Source organism: Elephas maximus, chromosome 2, assembly GCF_024166365.1.
Source record: "Elephas maximus indicus isolate mEleMax1 chromosome 2, mEleMax1 primary haplotype, whole genome shotgun sequence".
Classification (NCBI taxonomy): Eukaryota; Metazoa; Chordata; class Mammalia; order Proboscidea; family Elephantidae; genus Elephas; species Elephas maximus.
Genome location: NC_064820.1, coordinates 147,018,075 through 147,038,844, shown reverse-complemented (window position 1 = coordinate 147,038,844; position 20,770 = coordinate 147,018,075). Strand labels below are relative to the sequence as shown.

The following is a 20,770-nucleotide window of genomic DNA, read 5'->3' as shown; positions in this document are numbered from 1 at the left end:
ACCTTAGCTTTAGTTTCCTTATCTGTGAAAGGCAATAATACCTATTTCTTACTCTATAGGATTATATAAGAAAACTGGTAAATTGGTGTTTCTTGGATTGGATAATGCGGGAAAAACAACACTTCTCCACATGCTCAAAGATGACAGACTTGGACAGCATGTCCCAACGTTACATCCTAGTGAGTATATTTTGTCATACAGTGCAGCACCTTATCAAGTGATAACTGATTTATAAGCACTAACCAAAGGTCTTTTTTAAAAAATTTTTTGGTAGATAAATTATGATCAGGTGATTTGACCTGTTCTTAACATAGTATAGTAAATAATAGGTAACACAGCTCTCAAGGAGTATATTTAGATCTTAAAATAATACCTATAGCTTTTTATCAGCTAGTACTTCTCTCTCCAGGTGGAGGAATTAAAGAGTTAATGGCTCAAGGACTGTAACATGATTGAGATCTGTCCAACCAGATATTGCTAAGGCTGTAAACAGACGCTGTTACCTTGTTTATATAACCTGAATGTCTTTAAAAATTTAAAACTATTATTTTAATCATTAACTCAGTGGACAGATTATAGTACTATACTTTGCTTGTAACTCTCAACAAGTTATTAATCAGTTGTTATTTTTCTAGTTCTAACAACTTCAGCAGTATTTAATATGAAGATCATAGAATTATTCTCAAAAAAGCAGAGCTTTTTTTTTTTCCTCCTATACTTATAGAGGAAACTCTTTTGGTGTGGTGGTTAAGAACTATGGCTGCTAACCAAAAGGTCGGCAGTCTGAATCCACCAGGTGCTCCACGGAAACCCTATGGGGCAGTTCTACTCTCTCCTATAGAGTCGCTGTAAGTTGGAATTGGCAACGGGCTTTTTTTTTTAAATGCAGAAAGTTTTAGAAAGAATACTTGAAAGACATTAATAATGACTCTATAAATCTCTTGATATATGCCATCCTGTATATAAATGGGTTATATAAATGGGTACTGTTTGAAAAAGTAAACTTAATGTTAAAGTGACAAAATTATTAGAAATAAAACCTAACTTACAAAAACCTATGACCTTGCTATTACTAATGAAAAGATTATGAATCAAGTGGATCCAGAATTTAAAGACAAGTTAATCTACAGATTAAATTATGAAATAATGAGTGTGGCCTTAATGTTGTTGTGTGCCATCGAGTCGATTCTGATGCATATCGACCCTACATTATAGAGTAGAACTGTCCCATAGGGTTTCCTAGGCTCTAATCCTTATAGGAGCAGATTGTCAGTACTTTTCTCACATGGAGCCACTGGTAGGTTCCAACCACTGACCTTTCGATTAACAGCTGAGTGCTTATTTCGTCGCCAGGGCTCCTTAATAATGAGTATAAAGTTGGGAGCTGGACCAAAATGTAGATAATACTATAGTTATTTAAAGTTCAGTAAATGTTCAAAGAACAAAGGAGAACAGGACAAAAGAAACACACCCAAAATTATCATTTTACCTATAAAACTGTTAGTAAGTAAGGCTGGAAAAGGAAGATTTCATAAAATTGATAAATCTTTTTTTATATTAGGAGAAGAGTGGGGCTTGGCAAATAAGATTCTGATACAAGAACAATACTGTTAAAGAAAAAATGATCATGATGAAATTGAGTATATAAATTTGTCTGCAAAAACAGCAGAATTGGAAGAGACTACAGAGTGGTCTTATATTAGGTGTAAGTCATTTTTTAATTTTTTGATGTTGCTCTCTTTCATTTATTCAACAAGTATGGTTGAAAACCTAATTTATGTCAGATATTGCTCTAGGCACTGGGATACAGCTGTCACAACCTTCCTGCACCTCACATTTATTTCAGCTTACGTTTTTCAATTAATCAAAAAAGCATATGTAAAAATGCAGGGACAACACTGTCAGGCCTAGCTTATAACAGTGGATTATCTAATATAATAACAAAAGCACTAACAGCAAAAGACAAAATAAATAAATGAGACCTCATAAAAATTAAAAATTTTGTTCATCAAAAGACTTCACCAAAAAAGTAAAAAGACAAATTACTCACTGGGAGAATATGTTCAGAAACCATATATCTGATAAGAATCTAATAACCAAAATATATATAAAACTTCAACAACTTAACAACAGAAAGATAAATAAGCTAACAAGGAAAATATTAGCCCAAGAGACAAAAGGACCGCATAAACCAGAGACTTTATCAGCCTGAGACCAGAAAAACTAGACAGTGCCCAGCTATCATCAGTGACCACCCTGACAGGGAATACAACAGAGAGTCCCTAGTGGAGCAGAAGAAAAGTGTAGAGCAGAACTCAAATTTGCTTAAAAAGACCAAACTTAATGGTCTGACTGAGACTGGAGGAACCCCTGAAGCCATTACCCCTGAACGCTCTGTTAATCCGGAACTAAAACCATTCCCAAAGCCCACTCTTCAGACAAAGATTAGACTGGATTATAAAACGTAAAATAATACTCATGAAGTGTGTGGTTCTTGGTTCATGCAGATATAGGAGACCAAATGGGCAGCTCCTGTCTGGAGGCAGGATGAGAAAGCAAGGAGGGACAGGAACTGGTCAAATGGCCACAAGAAACCGGGGATAGAAAGGTAGAAAGGGGGAGTGTGCTGTCACATTATAGAGATCGCAGCTAATTTCACATAAGAATATGTGTATACATTTTTGTATGAGAAATTAAGATATACACTTTCACCTAAAGCGCAATTTCAAAAAAAAAAAAAAAGAATCTAATAACCAAAATATATATAAAACTTTGACAACTTCTGGGGTCTTAAAAGCTAGCAAGCAGCCATCTAAGATGCATCAATTGGTCTTAACCCACCTGGAGCAAAGGAGAATGAAAAACAGCAAAGACACAAGGAAAATGTGAGCCCAGGAGAAAGAATGGGCCGCATAAACCAGAGACTCTGTCAGCCTGAGACCAGAAGAACTAGATTGTGCCCAGCTACCACCAATGACTGTCCTGATAGAGAGCATAGCAGAAAATCCCTGATGGAGCAGGAGAAAAGTGGGATGAAGACCTCAAATTCTAGTAAAAAGACCAGACTTAATGGTCTGACTGAGACTGGAGGGATCTCAGAAGTCATGGCCCCCAGACTCTCAGCTAGCCCAAAACTAAAACGATTCCTCAAGCCAATTCTTCGGACAAAGATTAAACTGGACTATAAGACATAAAACAATACTGGTGAGGAGTGTGCTTCTTAGCTCAAGTAGACACATGAGACTAAGTGGGCAGCTCCTGTCTCGAGGCAAGATGAGAAGGCAGAGGGGTACAGGAGCTGGTTGAATGGACATGGGAAATACAGGGTCAAGAGAAGGAGCGTGCTGTCACATTGTAGGGAGAGCAACTAGGGTCATATAACAGTGTGTATAAGTTTTTGTGTGAGAAACAGACTTGAATTGTAAACTTTCATGTAAAGCACAATTAAAAAAACAAAAAGCAAAAAGCTTTGACAACAAGAAAAAAGGCAAATCATAAACTGAGCAAAGGACTTGAATAGACATTTCACCAAAGAGGACATTCAAGTGGCCACCAAACACATGGAAAGATGCTCAGCATCATTAGTCATCAGAGAGATGGAAATCAAAACACAATGAGACACCATTTTACTCCCATTAGGATGGCTAAGATGGAAAAAAAAAAAAACTGAAAGGAAATGTTGGCGAGGATGTGGGGAAATTGGAACCCATATCCATTGCTACTGGGAATGCAAAATGGTACAGCTATTGTGGAAAACAATGTAACAGTTCCTTAGAAAACTAAAAATAGAGCTGCCATATGACCCAGCAATTCCACTCCTAGGTATATACCCAAAAGAATTGAAAGCAGAGACTCAAATGGAGACTTGTACACCAGCGTTCACTGCATCACTGTTCACAATAGCGAAAAGGTGGAAACAACCTAAATGCCCATTAAGAGATGAATGGATAAACAAAATGTGGTACATACATACAATGAAGTACTACTCAGCTAGTAGGAGAAATAGTCTTGATACATGTTCCAATATGGATGGAGCTGGATGACATGCTGAATGAAATAAGCCAATCGCTAAAGGACAAATACTGTATGACTTCACTTATATAAAAAAACAAAAAGAGGCAAATATGTACAGAATACAGTTTATTAGTGGTTGCCAGGGGTAGAGGTAGGGGAAAAGGGGAGGGGTTAACAACAACAACAAAAAGGTAAATAACGCAGTTATAAAATGGGCAAAGGACTTGAATAGACAGTTCACCAAAGGGGACATTGAAATGGCCACCAGACACATGATAAGATGCTCAGAGAGACGCAAATCAAAACCACAATGAGATATTTCACTCCACTAGGATGGCTAAGATTTAAAAAAACAACAACAGAAAATAACAAATGTTGGGGAGGATGTGAGAAAATTGGAAACCTTATCCATTTCTGGTGGGAATGCAAAATGGTACAGCTGTTGTGGAAAAGTGTAGTGGTGCCTCAAAAAACTAAAAGTAGAACTACCGTATGACCCAGCAATTCCACTCCTAGTTATATACCCAAAAGACTTGAAGGCAAAGGCTCAAAAAGAGACTTGTACACCAAAGTTCATTACAGCACTATTCACAATAGCCAAAAGGTGGAAACAACCTAAATGCCCATCAAGAAAAGGATGGATAAGCAAAATGTGCATACATGCCCTAGACTACTACTCAGCCAGTAGGAAGAATGAAGTCTTGATACATGCTACAGTATAGATGGAGCTTGAAGACATTATGCTGATCAAAATAAGCCAATCACAAAAGGACAAATATTGTATGACCTTACTTAAAAAGATAAGAAAAGGCAGATGTACAGAGACCAAAGTTTATTAGCAGTTACCAGGGGTAGGAAGGAGGGGAAAAAGGGGGTTAACAGTGATGGAAAAATCACATCTATTAAAGGTAGGGTTGCACAGCTGATTATTGTAATTGTTGTCAGTAAGTTGTATACCTGTAAAAAGTTGAATTAGCAAAAGTTGTGTGATGGATATATTTACAACAATGACAAAAATTGAAGAGTAGCTGCTGAGGTTGCTTATGTACAACCAAGTACCTCGTGGGATTTGGTTCCTTGGTTTGGAGGTGTAGGGTCATAGTTTCATGGGACGTTCCAGTTAATTGGCCTCTGTTCTACTTCCTACTTTGTTGGGTAGTGTCTGGGGTCTTTAAAGCTTGCAAGCGGCCATCCAAGGCATAACAATTGGTCTGTATTCACCTGGAGCAACAGAGGAAAAAGGAAAGTCAGGAATGTGTGGCTAATTGCCTCCATGAACAACTCCTCCTTTGCCATGAGACCAGAAGAACTGGATGATGCCAGGCTATCATTACCGGACATTTTGATCAAAGATTCCATAGAAGAACCCTGATCAAAAGGGGGAAAATGCAGAACAGAATTTCATATTCTCATGGACTCCAGACTTTCTGAAGCCATGGAATGCGGTTGAACCCCTGAAACTGTTGTCCTGAGATAACCTTTAAACCTTAAACTAAAAATGTCTCCTCAAGTCATCTCAAAAGTGAACAATAGTTTAGCTTAACCAGTAAAAAATGTCTGCCTTGAGCATTATACTCTTTTAAGAACTGTCTATGTGGGATCAAATTGACAACAGCAACTCAAAAAAATAGAAATCTTAAGAGGGCAGCGAGTTTATGTTAATGAGGGGGGAACAACTCAGAAAAGGAGGATGAGAATGATTGCATAGTTTGTAGAATGTAATCACTGTTACTAAATTGTACATATAGAAACCGTTGAATTGGTGTATGTTTTGCTGTGTATATTCTCAATAACAACAACAAAATGAATAAAATTTAGGGAAAAAAAGCATATGTGGAAAGGTAACACACATCTACCCTATGATCTAGCAATTCTAATCTACTCCTAGGATTTTTTATCCCAGAGAAATGAAAACATACGTTCATCAAAAGCTTTGTACAAGAATGTTTATACCAGCTTTATTTGTAATAGCCCCCAAACTGGAAACAACCCAGATGTTCATCAAAAAGAGAATGGTTACACAATGGAATTCTACTCAGCAATAATGGGAAACAAACTTCTAACATATTCAACCATATTATGCTCATGGAAGAAGCTGGTCACAAAAACTTGCATACTGTATAATGCCATTTATATGAAATTCTAGAATAGGCTAAAGTAACTTATGGTGATAGAATTCAGATCAGTAGTTGTTTTTGGGAGTAGGGGTAGGAATTGACTTGGAAGGACAAGAGGGAACTTTCTGGGATATTAAAAATGTTCTATGTCTTAATTAATTAAGTTGGAACTTCTTTTATAAAGATGAGAGTACATTGGGGATTATAACCATAAAGGTAGTTTGCCAACCACATGTAAGCATTACCTTTTCCTTGTGGGTAATGATTTGAACACAGATTGTATTCATTATTCATTCAGCTGGCAGTTAACGTACAGAATTTCTTAACAAGATAAGCTATTCCGGGACCAAAACAGCTATACTGAATCTTTCATTGTCATTATGGGGGACTCCAGCTTTAGGCCATGAGGGAGTAAGAGAGTCTGGAATTCCTTCCCGCTGTGAACAACTACAAACTTGGACAAAAATATATACTACAGTTGTTTTCAGGTATTGGGCAATAGCTGGCACAGGACTGTGATTCCTGAGAGAGGGAAAACAAGCCCTTCTTTATGCCAGGTACAATGAGAGGGAACCCAAACAAAACCCAGTAGTCTTGCTGAATTGAGGAGTCAAGACCAGACTTGGGGAGACCCAGATAACTAGAATTTGCTGGGCAGAATACTGGAGAGGAGAGAACACTGCAGAGAAAGAACTTCAGAAATTTGCATGGGTGAATATCAACTTGTGCATGTGTAGGGCAAAAGTCCACAAAGCCAGTTGAAGAACAACTTCCAGAGAAAGAACAATTATAGGGGAGCTTTTAGCCAAATAATTCTTAGAGCACACATGGGGCTGGGAATTATTTAGGTTCCCAGCTGCTGGGATAGAGAGACCTGGTTGAATACACAGGGCATTCAATAGAGACCCCAGAAGGATCATACCTAAGTAATGGGGCTAAGTTAGCCCCAAGTAAAGGCTACTCTGGGTCTACCCTATCAGAAATTAAAAACCAATCTGTAAGTAGTTAACTGCCTACCAGAACAAAGTCCAGCTTTCTTTTGCCTACCAGAACAAAGTCCAGCATCCAATCTAAAATTACATGCAAAGAAGCAGGAAAATGTGACTCATAACCAGGAGAAAAATCAATCAGTAGAAACAGATCTAGACGTGGCAAAGATGATGGAATTAGAAGATAGGGACATGAAGACAACTGTTATGAATAGTGCAGAAAGTTTTAAAGGAAAACATGAACATAATGAGGAAAGAAATGTAAGTTATAAAAGAGAACCAAATGGAACTTTTAGAGATGAGAAATATAATACCTGAAATGAAAATCCCACGTAAATTAAATAGTACCAGTACTGCAGGGAGGGAACAGCCCCTAGAGAAGGACATCATGCTTAGTAGAGAGCGAAAAAGAGGAAGACCCTCAATAAAATTGATGGACACAGTGGCCGCAACAATGAGCTCAGCCATAGCAACAATTGTGAAGATGGCACAGGACCAGGGAGTATTTCATTCTGTTGTACGTGGGGTCACTATGATTCGAAAATGATTCAACGGGACTTAACAACAACAACTGCAGGAGAGACCATTGAACTTAAGTCATAGCAATAGAAACTATACAAAATAAAGCACAAGAGAAAAATGACTGGACAAAAATATGAACAGAGCAAGCTATGTAACAAACCTGTAATTGGAGTCCCAGAAGGAGAAGGGGGGAAAGACAGAAAAAATATTTGAAGAAATAATGGTCAGGTTTTAAAATCGTTATTGGTTTATCATTAATGTTACCTGTAAGATATGGCAGTTGTGAGAGAAAATATTTCATGGGAGCCATTTAAGAGGAATTACATGAAAAATTATTAGATTAAAGCAGTCATTTGCATTCACAGCAAGTGGTTGTCTGAATAGCATTTTCAGCAGGAGGGACAGAGAGGGAAAGATAAGTAAATGTTAGATTTGTGGTAGGTAGTGAATACCAGAATAGAATAATATTACTAATTGTGTTATATCATCAGTGTGAATTGAAATGTATCTAATTACAACAAAGCATTCTTGTATCAGTTCCTAAATGTTTGACTTGACCTTATTTGCAATTAAGTCAGTCAGACATGAAGTAGTAATATATTCCATGAATGGATTCATGATTTTCATGTTGTTGAAATATTTTTATTGTTACTTAGCTTCAGAAGAACTAACCATTGCTGGCATGACTTTTACAACTTTTGATCTGGGTGGACATGTTCAAGGTAAGATTCTGCTACTCTTATAGTCACTTTGTTCTATTTTAACATCATAAAAATGTGACCATTGTGTTCCAATGCATGAAATCTCATTCTCTTCAAACAAGGCCAGAGTAGACTTAAATTATAGGAGTTACCTTCGGACTCCTTAGGAATTATTACCCCCAGGTAAATGTTTTAAAAGCAGAGGCTGATTTTCATGATACCCTCTCTGGTCAGTTTATTTAATTCTGAGTTGCTTTTGGTGGTAACGCATATGAGTCAAATTTAGCCCATTCTCTCTGCTCCAATCCACCTCTTAACTGTCATAATCACAGTTCTGAACACGTTACTGCTCCATAAAAAACCCTTCAGTGGTTCACTCATTGCCTACAAAATAGAAGCCAAACTCATCGGCATTCAGGATCTCTATGAACTGATCCCAGTTTACTTTTTTAGTCTACCTTTCCCATTATTCCCCCACCCCCCATTCTCTTTGCCCCAACCAAACCAAACCTGTTTGGCCTTCTTCCACCTCTGTGCTTTTGTTCATGCTACCCCTATTTGCAGGAGTAAGCCCCTTTAGGGCCCGGAGTAAGTGCTGCTACCTTCACCAGGGAGCCGCTCCCGAGCAGGAGTGCTCTCAGCTGTGCTTCCATAGCACCTAACACACTTATGTACATATCTAGAACAAGTTTGAAAAGACTCCTTTGCTAAACTTTCTGGGACTAAAATCCGACTCATCTTTTTTGTCTCCAAAAGTACTTGGCAGTGCCCAGCACATAGTAAGTGATAACTAATGAGTATTACAGAATTGTTGGGTGTTCTGAAAACCCAATATGACCTATAGTTGAAAAGACTGTAAGCGGTTGTAGCTGGTGAAAGCAGTTACATTTGAGACATAAGGATTGTTGGAAATATATATATAAATTCTAGAATACAGTAATTAGAATTGGAACCTAATGGAGTTTGTCTGAGACTTCATTACCGTATTGTTTCAAAGTATGTCATAAAACTCAAGTCATAGAAAAAAAGTTTTTTTTCCCCTGGATGCCTGTACCCAATTCTATCAAGTCAATTCCGACTCATAGCGATCCTATAGGACAGAGTAGAACTGCCCCATAGGGTTTCCAAGGAGCACTTGGTGGTTTCGAACTGCCGACCTTTAGTAGCTGTAGTTCTTAACCACTACACCACTAGGATTTCCCCTGGGGTATCCCCAAAATGGTTTTATCCCCTTAAAAGGAATGTCAAGGAAAAAAATCTCCTTATAGTTTCATGACTTCAGTTAATTATTAATACTGGAGCTTGTTTTCTGTTGTGAATAGTTTGCTTTTGTTAAACTTAACAAGCTTGTACCTAATACTAATTTCCTTCTGCCACTGACTTCAGATTTATCACTGATAAAAAACTAATAAACTAGAAATGTCCAAAAAATGAATACTCATTGTGAGGATTGCAACTAATGTCACAAAACAATGTTTATAAGTTTTCGTATGAGAAGTTAACTTGACGTGCAAACTTTCACCTAAAGCACAATTAAAGAAAAAATGAATGCTGCAATTACGTACATACATATATATGTGTGTATGTATATATACATGTATATGCATGTATGTATTTAACTGCTTATATTTTAGATTTCCCAAGACTGCCCTGGTGATCTGCTTCTGAAAGGTCACAGCCTTGAAAACCCTATGGAACAATTCTACTCTGCACACACGGGGTCGCCATAAGTCAGAATTGACAGCAACTAATAACAACAACATATTTTAGATTTATATAGTAGCAATCCTGCAGTGAACTTAATATGCATTATTGTCTAATGGTAACAAATATTTTATTTCTCATATGGGAAAATTACGGCAGTTGTGAAGTATTTGTCTTTCCCACAATTAAGGAAAGCCTGAAATTTTTTTATGGACTTCTGGAAAGATTTTGGTACCGTCGGGTAAAAGATTAACTTGAGTATGCACCCACTTCTCACTTATTGACATGGTTGGGTTCCAAAGACCAGGTTGTTACATGAAAATCGGCATTATGCGAATATGGAGGATGACCACATCATTATATAACTGCCAAATTACATCACTGCTAAACTACCAAACCACTGAGGATTGTGGCCCAGCCAAGCTGACACATAACCTTAACCATCATAGTCACTGTTATTCCTGGCTTGCGCCTTGTCATTTGTTACTAGGTCTTTACTGTGCGAAACGGTTGAGTAATAGATTTTTTGCTATTGTCTTAAGTGTGAAATGTCAGGTAACAAGATAGTCGATAAGTAAGGAGTAGGTGTATAGTGAAGTAGCAGCAGCTGAGGGATAACTGCGCTTGTTATTTTGTAGGGCTTTTCCATCAAACCAACTGCTAGGTTTGACCAGCAAATAAAATCTAATTCCTGATTGTTTTTGTTAGCTCGAAGAGTGTGGAAAAACTACCTTCCTGCTATCAATGGCATTGTATTTCTGGTGGATTGTGCAGACCATGAAAGGCTGTTAGAATCAAAAGAAGAACTTGATGTAAGTTAAATAACTGAAACTAAACATAGTTAAATCATCCTGGTAAGCCTGAGGAAATAGTTTGGAGATCTAAATATCAGAGTGAAGCTTTTCCTGCAGTCTCTAATGTAACTCCTAGCAATTTGGTGAGCTCAGTAATTGCTTTAAGTAGTGATTACTCTACTTAGAATGCCGAGGGAGTAACCTGGAGTAATTGTAACTGTTGAGGAAGTACTAATACAGACTTCCTTCCTGAACACTTGAGGAGCTCACCCTGTGCAGAGTGTGTGCCTTTTTGTAGTATATATTATCTGCTACATACCTGGAGTGGGTTGGTTTGAGTCCTGGTCAACCTTAGATGTCAGTATTTTTAGGAGTTGGCCAGAACCTGAATGACGTATCACTTTTGTCACCACTCCTAGGAGTAAGCAGTGGCATGTATATTCACCTCACCTCCTCTTGTCTTGGCCAGATGCTTCCTAAAGGGCCTCCAGAATAGCACGCAAGGTCAGCACTAGTGCTGGGGCCACAGATTTGACTGCAGGTTGACCTCACCATGTTCCTGCCAAGAGCAGGCAAACAAATATTTGTTTATGTTAAAAGGTCAGGTAGGTTCTATGGTCCTGGAACGAGGTCGAGGAATTCCTGAGTTCCTACTTTGTGCCAGGCACTATGCATATATTACCTCATTTAATTCTCAGATCAACTCCATGAGGTAGGTGCTACTATTCCCACTTCTCTCTGCGGTTCAGTGAGGCTAACTTCTCCAAGGTCACACAACAAAGAAGCAGCAAAGCCAGAAATTAAACCTGGTCTGCCTACTTCCAAGGTATTGGCTCCAGCCACTGTATTTACAGAGTGAGCAGAATGAGCATTTACAGAAACAGCCCTAGGAAGACAAAAGAAGTGAATTTACGGTTTCATTTTCCTCGCTTTAAAATGTAGGGAGAGTTTGCCAAACAAAATTGGCAAAGCTGACATGATATGGTAGAGAGTGAGTCCTTGACTATTTTGGTGTCTTGTCAAGATAAGCCCTTTAGATGATTTCATATCAATTTCTTATTTTTTGTTTTGTTTTTCAGTCACTAATGACAGATGAAACTACTGCCAATGTGCCTATCCTGATTCTTGGGAATAAGATTGACAGACCTGAAGCTATCAGTGAAGAGAGGTTACGAGAGATGTTTGGTTTATATGGTCAGACAACAGGAAAGGCAAGTGTCTTAATTATCTAGTGCTGCTATAACAGAAATACCACAAGTGGATGGCTTTGACAAAGAGAAGTTTATTTCCTCATAGTAAAGTAGGCTAAAAGTCCAAATTAAGGGCGTCAGCTCCAGGGGAAAGCGTTCTCTCTCTTTCAGCCTTCTCATCGATCTTCCCCCAGGCTAGGAGTTTCTCTGTGCAGGGACCCTGAGTCCAGAAGGACGTGCTCTGCCCTGGGCACTGCTTCCTTGGTGGTGTGAGTCCCCCTGTCTCTCTGCTTGCTTCTATCTTTTATATCTCAAGAGATTGCCTCAAGACACAATCCAATCTTGTCGGTTGAGTTCTGCCTCACAAACACAACTGTGGCCCATCCGCCCTCATTTACATCATAGAAGCAGAATTTATAACATACGGGAAAATCACACAATACTGGCAATCATGGCCAAGCCAAATCGATACACACATAATTGAATATATGACAGTAAGAAAAAAAATTTTTTTGGTAAGTGTAAGTTTTTCACTTTATGGTACAAATGTCTTCTTAAATCACTATTGTCCCAACAGCACAAGCCCATTATCATTTATTTTTTTATTAAACAAAAGTTGTCATTTACTATAAGACATAAAATGATACTCATGAAGAGTGTGCTTCTTAGTTCAAGTAAATACATGAGACTAAAACGGGCAGCTCCTGTCCGGAGGCGAGACGAGAAGGCAGAAAGGGACAGGAGCTAGTTGAATGGACAGGGGAAATCTGGGGTGGGAAGGAGGAGTGTGCTGTCACATTACAGAGAGTGCAACTAGGGTCATATAACAGTATGTATATAAGTTTTTGTATGAGAAACTACCTTAAGCTGTGAACTTTTACTTAAAGCACAATAAAAAAACAAAAAATTCCTTTATACCATTTGGTCTTTTTTTAATGTCATTTCTTTACTTTCTACCACTGTATGAAGTCTGTTTTACCTAAGACTAGTGTTTGTGGGGAACTAAATTAAAGCTTTTGAAGTTTTATTTATCATGCATTTTCAGAATTAGCCACCAAATAATATACTTGAGTTTAAACCTACCAAGAGTTGTGTAAACACTATAGTTCAGTGTTTAGGTCCTGATTGCACTAGGGATAAATAGACATAAACATAGGCATAAGAGTATTTTGGAGTTTTTGAACTATACATTTTGTAATAAACTAAGACTTTTTTTTTTTTTAACTTGGAAAATTTTATTTTACTTGTTTTATAATACCTGAGTCTGAAAAGATATGAAGTACATTAAAATAATTTTTTTTAATTTTAATTTATTTTGTTGTTGTTGAGAATATACACAGCAACACATAAACCAATTCAACAGTTTCTACATGTACCATTTAGTAACACTGATTACTTTCTTCAAGTTGTACAACCATTCTCACACTCCTTTTCTGAGTTGTTCCTCCCTTTATTAACGTAAAATTCACTGCCCCCTAAATTTCTTGCCTAATCTTTTAAGTTGTGGTTGTCAATTTAATCCCTTCTAGATAATTCTTAAAAAAGCCTAATGCTCAAGGCAGGCATTTTTTTACTAGTTAAGCTAAACTATTGATCAGTTTTAAGAAGATTCAGGGGATAATTTTGGCTTAAGATTTAAAGATTATCTCAGGGCAGTAGTTTCAGGGGTTTATCCAACCTTCATTGCTCCATGAAGTCTAGAGTCTATGAGAATGTGGAATTCTGTTCTACATTTTCCCCCTTTTAATCAGGATTCTTCTATAGAATCGTTGATCAGAATGTTCAGTATTGGTAGCTGGGTACCATCTGGGTCTTCCTGGGCTCATGGCAAAAGAGGCAGTTGTTCATGGAGGCAATTAGCCACACATTCCATATCCCCCTTTTATTCTTGATACTTCTTGTGTTGCTCCAGGTGAATAGAGACCAATTGTTGCGGCTTGGATGGCTGCTTGCAAGCTTTTAAGACCCCAGGCACTATTTTGTGTTCATTTTTACTAGAATTTGTTAAGGGGGAAAAAAAGCTCTTTCATGTTGAAAAATCCCAGATAATCAATGGAAAAACCCCAGAGTTTACAAGCAACATTTCCTTAGTTTATGTTTACAAAAACCAAAACCAAACTCTTGCCACTGAGTCAGTTCCGACACATAGTGACCCTATAGGACGGAGTAGAACTGCCCCCATAGAGTTTTCAACGAGCTCTTGGTGGACTCAAACTGCTGACCTTTTGGTTAGTAGCTGTAGCACTTAACCAGTATGCCACCAGGGTTTCCTATACTCTTACTTTTTGAGTTGCTGTTGTTATTTTGATCCCATGTATGTAGTTCTTAAAAGAGCACAGTGCTCAAGGCCGACTTTTTTTACTAATTATATTGCTTGGTTTTAAGATCTCTGGAGATAGTTCAGGAGCCCTGGTGGCACAGAGGTTAAGAGCCTGGCTGCTAAACAAAAGGTTGGCAGTTTAAATCTACCAGCCGCCCCTTGGAAATGCTGTGGGTCAGTTCTGCTCTGTCCTACAAGGGTCACTATGAGTTGGAATTGACTCAACAGCAGTGAGTTGGTTTTTTTTGTTTTTTGTGTTGCTTGGTTTAAAGAAGACTTCAGGTGATATTTTTGGTTTAAGTTTTAAAGATTATCTCAGGGCAGTAGTTGCAGGGGTTCATCAAGCCTCAGTGACGCCAGAAAGGTTGTATTCCGTGATAATTTGAAATTATTTTCTACATTTTCCCCTTTTTGATCAGGATTCTGCTATAGAATCTTTGATCAAAACTTTCAGTGTAAGTCAGATTATTTTTTATCCCCGTGTGCTCACAAGCTCATGTCTTTTTCACTGAGTGGCCATCCTGTCCTAAGGTGGACTTACAGAAGAGGTTCTGTGTGTATTTAGCGGATTTGGACGCTTAGCAACCATGGCTTTATACAGTCGCCCTTTGTTCTAAGGTGTATAACATGCAGTTCTACTGGGGAGTGGATCTTTTATTTTATAAAGGGGTCTCCCAACATAATGTCTGTCTTCTCTTCTAGGGCAATATATCTCTGAAAGAACTAAACGCCCGACCCTTAGAAGTCTTCATGTGCAGTGTGCTCAAAAGACAAGGCTATGGAGAAGGCTTCCGCTGGATGGCACAATACATCAATTAGCACCAACCCATGTGGCTTCCAGGTCTCACCGTTCAGGCCTACTCAGAGATTTGATCACTCAGCATACATAACTTGAATTCAATAGACTTTTGTTGGCTATAAAGCAGGTGTTTTTTAGACTATTAATGTTTTATCCACTTAATTTGAGTGAAAATTGAAAACTGATTCAAGTAAGTTTGAATATCACAATGTTAGCTTTCTAATTCCATAAAAATAATTAGTTATTACAATTTGTAATCGAACATTACCCCCCAGCACTATTTATAAAGAGCAACTTTCCAGCAGTACATTTGAAGCACTTTTTAACTACGTAAAACTACAACTATAACCCACATTTAAAAGCTCATCATGTTAAATTTTTTATGTACTTTTTTGGAACTAGTTCTAAAATTTTAGATTATATGTCTACCTGTCTTAAGAGTACAGTTAAATAATTAGCTTATCGATGATTGCATGATGCCTACAGTTTTCAATAATATTTTGTCTTATGCCAACGTCATGCAATAAAACAAACTATAATGTTTGGCAAATGTTTCATTTTAATGTGTTTTATCTAGCTAGTAGCCTCTGAAAATTTGAATATTTAATATTATACATATCAGAGGGTTGTTGGGAAAGAAGATTGCTTCAGAAAATTTAGAATAATGTTTAAGCCTTTAGAGGCTTTTGCATTTACCAGGAGCACAGTGGTGTCTGGTTGCACCTGCTACCACGTTTATCTCTGAATCATGTGTGTTTTTATCAGTAAGGCTACCATTACCAGTGCTGATGGGGTCCATGTCTTAATCCCTTTGAGATCGGCCTTCTGGAAAAAAAAAAAAAAAATGGCACTTCTACTAGTACAACACAAGGTTGCTTCTTGGTTTGGGAGGCCCTGTAGCTTCATCTCAGAGCCCTATTGGTGTAGTGGTTACACATTCGGCTGCTAACCAAAAGGTCAGCAGTTCAGATCCACCAGCCGCTCCTTGGAAACCCTATGGGGCAGTTCTGCTCTGTCCTGTAGGGTTGCTGTGAGTTGGAATCGACTCGACAGCAATGGGTTTGGTTTTCTGGTTTTATACCTTCATCTCAGTGGTCTAATTTGGAAATGCTTCAATTTTATTGGTACCAGGTTTGACAGTCTATGCGTTGTCACCAAAAGTAGTTATCCATACTGTCTCTCCACATTTAGAGGTACTCCCCAGTCTCTACATTTAATGGTATTCCCCAGGGCAAGCAACAAGTAGAGCCTTGTGCACAGGTTCTTTGTGAAGGACTGCATATCCTCGGAAAAAGAAACAACCTGCTCTGCTTCAGTCATCACTGAGACGCGTGGGGATTTTGCTCTGATCTTATAGCTCTTTTGCTTTCTTTAGTGTATTTTATTTCTTGGTAGCAAGAAAATGAATTTTTTTTTTTTTTAGTTACTCTCAGCTAGTTGTTACTTTGTAAAGGTATAATTTTGTTTTAGGTATAATGCTTGTCTCACTGATAGATTTAGGAATAAAATTTTAGTTCGTTTTTCTAAAGTGTTATGATTTCATAAAAATGTGGTCTCTTCATTGAATTCTTTTTTCCATATGTCTGAGATTCCCATAATTAGTAAGATAAGATGAAAGGTAAATGCCAAATATGTATTTTTAAAGACTCAAGCTTAAGATTTCTCTCTTGATTATAAACCAAGTATTTTATAGTATATTTAACCAACTCCATTGAGAATAAATTGCTCCAGTTCATCAAGAATAATTTTAATATCAGAATTGGTATTTTCTGTAGCCATCCTCCAAGTCAGAGTTACAGTCTTTTCTGTTGTTGATAGTGTAACCCATGAGGCAGGTAAGGATTGAGGAATAAGAGTGGAGGGAATTACTGGTTATTTCACTGGAGAAGTTAAACTGGCAGGGTCATTTCTTAACATGAAATTTGGCTTTAGTAAGTTGGCTGTTCTTTTTCACTCTGAGTTTCTTCCTAAATGAAAATAAAAGAGCTTCCTACCTGCCTAGAAACATAAGTAACACTAAGTAGAAAGTAGGAAAATGACACGTCAGCCTGTTGGTTAAGCTTAAATTACTCACCCCCAAAGACTAAATAGAACTAAGCCTTAGTAAAATAGTAACTGCCTCTTATTGATAATATCTGTCATCAGTAACTTCAGGGAAATACCTTTGTTCAAGTATTTCCTATAATGAGGAAAAAGTTTCCTGGTAAAAAAATATCTTGCTCCAGAACCCTCATTCTAGTCTGACGCTGGGGCCAAAGAAGCAAATAGTCACTTTGTGGACCACAGCTACACTGGGGGTATTTTCCCAATGATAAGTGAGCCCTATGGCGTGAGCCTCTAGAAATGAAACTGCACTTAGCAGCAACCAACTTTCCTCTCAGTTTTAGGGGGATGGGTCTACAGAGCTCCTTAGCCACTGGGCTTACCATCTAGTGCTGAGAATTCCTCCAGAGCACATGCACTGGGTCCCTGTTCCCTTTCAGAGAGAGCAGTAAGGAACAGTAGAAACACATGGGAAAACACATACGTACTCTGTATGTGCCGGTGTGTGCACCTGTGGAGTATCTTGTAGGTAAATGCTAGTGTTGGGATATAGATAAATTTCATGTTAACACAGTTGTATGCAAGTTAAGATTGGATTCCATATAAATTGGGCAGTGTTCAAAAGATTTTTGTTGCTGTTTTTAAAATCTTAAGTCCAAAACTCTATAAGCATGAAGTCTCAGCCCACTTTTAGATTTTTAGAGATTATTTCACATCTGTATCAGTGACTACTGTTAATTACACTTTTGGATCATAACTGGTTAAATTGATAGGTTCCAATTTCTCTTTATCTCAGTGAATTTTTAGAAGTTTTTTAATTTGGAGGTATACATTTCCTAAAGAATATGAAAAAAAAATTCACCATTGGTTTAGTTGAACCAGTATCTTTGTATGAGTGCCAAAGAAGTACAAATTCAGATATTGCCTTCATACGTCTAAATTTTAGTTTTATGTGCCTGCCTGCATATACAAACTTACTGTGGTTTATGACATAAAGACAGAACATTGTTTCTTTTCTTTTCGACTGGCTCACACTTCTCTAGTCCTGTCCAGCCTGTAAACTACTTGTAAATCATTACAATAGGGTGATAGCTGTGATAATAGTGTTTCTTTCCTGCCTCAAAATTATTTGATCTCCCACATTCAAAGCCCAGCATTTTCACAAGTTCTAAAATAAAATCAGTATACTTCTAGTTGACATGATTTGAGAGTTTCAGAGGAAAGGTTTATATTTTCTGAAACTCTGTATTTGGAATATGACTTCATGTGACATTTCAGTGTTGTTTGTGACACGGTGATGACATAACTTAAGTTTGCAAGGATGTATTGCCAAATAAAATTTGACCAGATACACTGAGAGTAGCTTATATAAGAGGAAAGCCTCTCAAAATACCTTGTGTTCAGTTTATTTAGAATGTATTATTTGGATCATTTTAAACATATGTAAAAAGCTGATGATACATTGCATCTATAAATACAGAGATAATTCCTAATTAGAGTTGCCAGATAAAATACAGGATGCTTAGTTAGATTTGAATTTCAGATAAAGAATGAATAAATGTATCTGAAATTTAATTTATATGAGTACCCTGTATTTTCTTTTCCTAAGTCTTACAGTCCTGTTGTGAATACGTGGGACTACAACGGCCACCAAAGATGAAAGTGTGCTAAACCAGATTATATATGTAGTACCTTAGAGTTGGAGCCCTGGCTGCAGTTGGAATCCACCAGCCACTCCTTGGAAATCCTATGGGACAGTTCTACCCTGTCCTATAGGGTCGCTGTGAGTCTGAATCAACTCAAGGGCACGCAACAACCACCACCTTAGAGTTTGATGCCAAGGAAATGGCTGAGTTTCCCCTCTTCCTTTGCTCTCTGTTTCTCTTTCCTGGATACCCTGTATTTCTGTGTGGTTTGCTTTCCCAAAACATTTTCTCAAATAGATCAAGTTTTAGCATGTTTCAGAGTTTCATTCCTGTACCGAATGATGACCATTTCGATCATGAGGGCTTGTGTTCTTTATAAAGAAACAAAAAAGGCAGTCACCGACTAGCTCCTAAGGACGTGAACCTTCTTAATGCACTTGGCAGCCTCAGGGCCTAGCACAAGGCCTGGCCGGAGCAGGTCATCAGCTGATGTTTGCTCTTTCCCTAGATATGCTGCCATTCTGTTATGTTGGAGAGAGGAAGGGACGGAATTGGCACCAATGTGACCATATGTGATTCATCTTTTTATTCTCTTTTTTTACATTGTCTCAAATAGGACCTCAAGAAATGAACTCAACTAAAAAAAAGTTGATGAAGCTTCAAAAAATCTCCAAGAATGCATTAAAAAAATAAAGATTAGCAAATATAAATTCCTTAAGCAAAATTGACAGAGAATTAAAAGTAGCCTATTAATATAAACTCCAAAGCTTTTGCTATAAATTTGAGAGTTCAGAAAATGGTATTTCTTCAATTAAGGACTAGATGCTGAAAGATACATGTTGATATTTCTGGTTATTTCCATTATTATCCTTCCTTTTGAAATGTTAGTGCTTTTTAACAACAACAGAAGAACAAGCTCTTAGAATATGTGATTGTGCTTCTGTGTAAAGTGATTGGGATTTTGTTCAAACTAGGTTTCCACTCTTGAACCCTACAACCATCCTCCTTCATGGCCCCCAGCTGATAAAGAGATCCCCGAGTATGAAGGGAATCTAGTTTATTGAAGGTGCAGTTCTGAACCACCTAATTTTTGTCCTCAATTTAGAATACTGAGTAGCTGTTTAATGCTACTGGTTGATTGTCCAGGGCTCTGACCACACTTTTAAGTAGAATCCAAGATAATCAAAGTTATCCAAACTAAACTCTATTGTTTCAGGAGTTTCCCCCTCCCCAAATGGTTTTTAGGACAGAAATGAGAAAGGCTTTTGATTGATTTCACGCAGAATTATTTTTGGAAAAACTGCACTGGAGTGGATAGATTCTCCAGGTTGCATTTGGAGTGGGAAATTAGATTTAGTTTTAAATATTTTAAGGTAAAGGTGGTTGACAATTCTGTACCTTTTGACATACAGGTTTCCTTCTGAATTGTTTTCTTTATCAAGCATGAAGATGCACATTAGCATGGCCAACTTCACATGGGTTCTGTATTCCCTGGTGCTGCTCCTAACCTGAACTCATAATCCGTTGCCATATTTGAGGCAAGAGCACTCAGGATGAATGTAGTCAGGTTACTTTAAAGTGATAAAAATGTTTCTGTGGTGAGGCCTTCAGTATTTGGCTGAATGCAGAGTATGTTGGCCTGGTAAGTCAGTGATAAGTTCTTCATCACTAACCTTGTTTGCACTTTTGAACACCACTGCTTGCACTAGCTTCTTAGTGTGAATTTTAACAATTGGTTTACAGTGTGTACAGATTATTAAGCATAATTTATATAAAGATGTTTCTGTTTACTTTTATGTATTTTACAAAGAACAATTATGATAGATTGTTAAATGTTCTTGAATTGTGTTTGTATGTTATTTTGATTATGTTCTATTACCTTTCACCCCCTATGAATTCGACTGTCAGTAATATAAAAATAAAATGCTAAC

At 37.6% G+C, this 20,770-nt stretch overlaps 1 protein-coding gene across 1 annotated transcript in view; it reads left to right on the top strand.

Moving 5' to 3' along the window:
- Positions 1-20,770, top strand: part of SAR1B (secretion associated Ras related GTPase 1B) — a 29,454-nt gene extending 8,684 nt beyond the window's left edge. Inside the window, exons 3-7 of the mRNA XM_049873672.1 lie at positions 60-179; positions 8,299-8,364; positions 10,756-10,859; positions 11,921-12,052; positions 15,054-20,770. Coding sequence (XP_049729629.1) covers positions 60-179; positions 8,299-8,364; positions 10,756-10,859; positions 11,921-12,052; positions 15,054-15,170 — 539 coding nt within the window. The 3' untranslated portion in view covers positions 15,171-20,770. The remainder of the gene's footprint in view (positions 1-59; positions 180-8,298; positions 8,365-10,755; positions 10,860-11,920; positions 12,053-15,053) is intronic.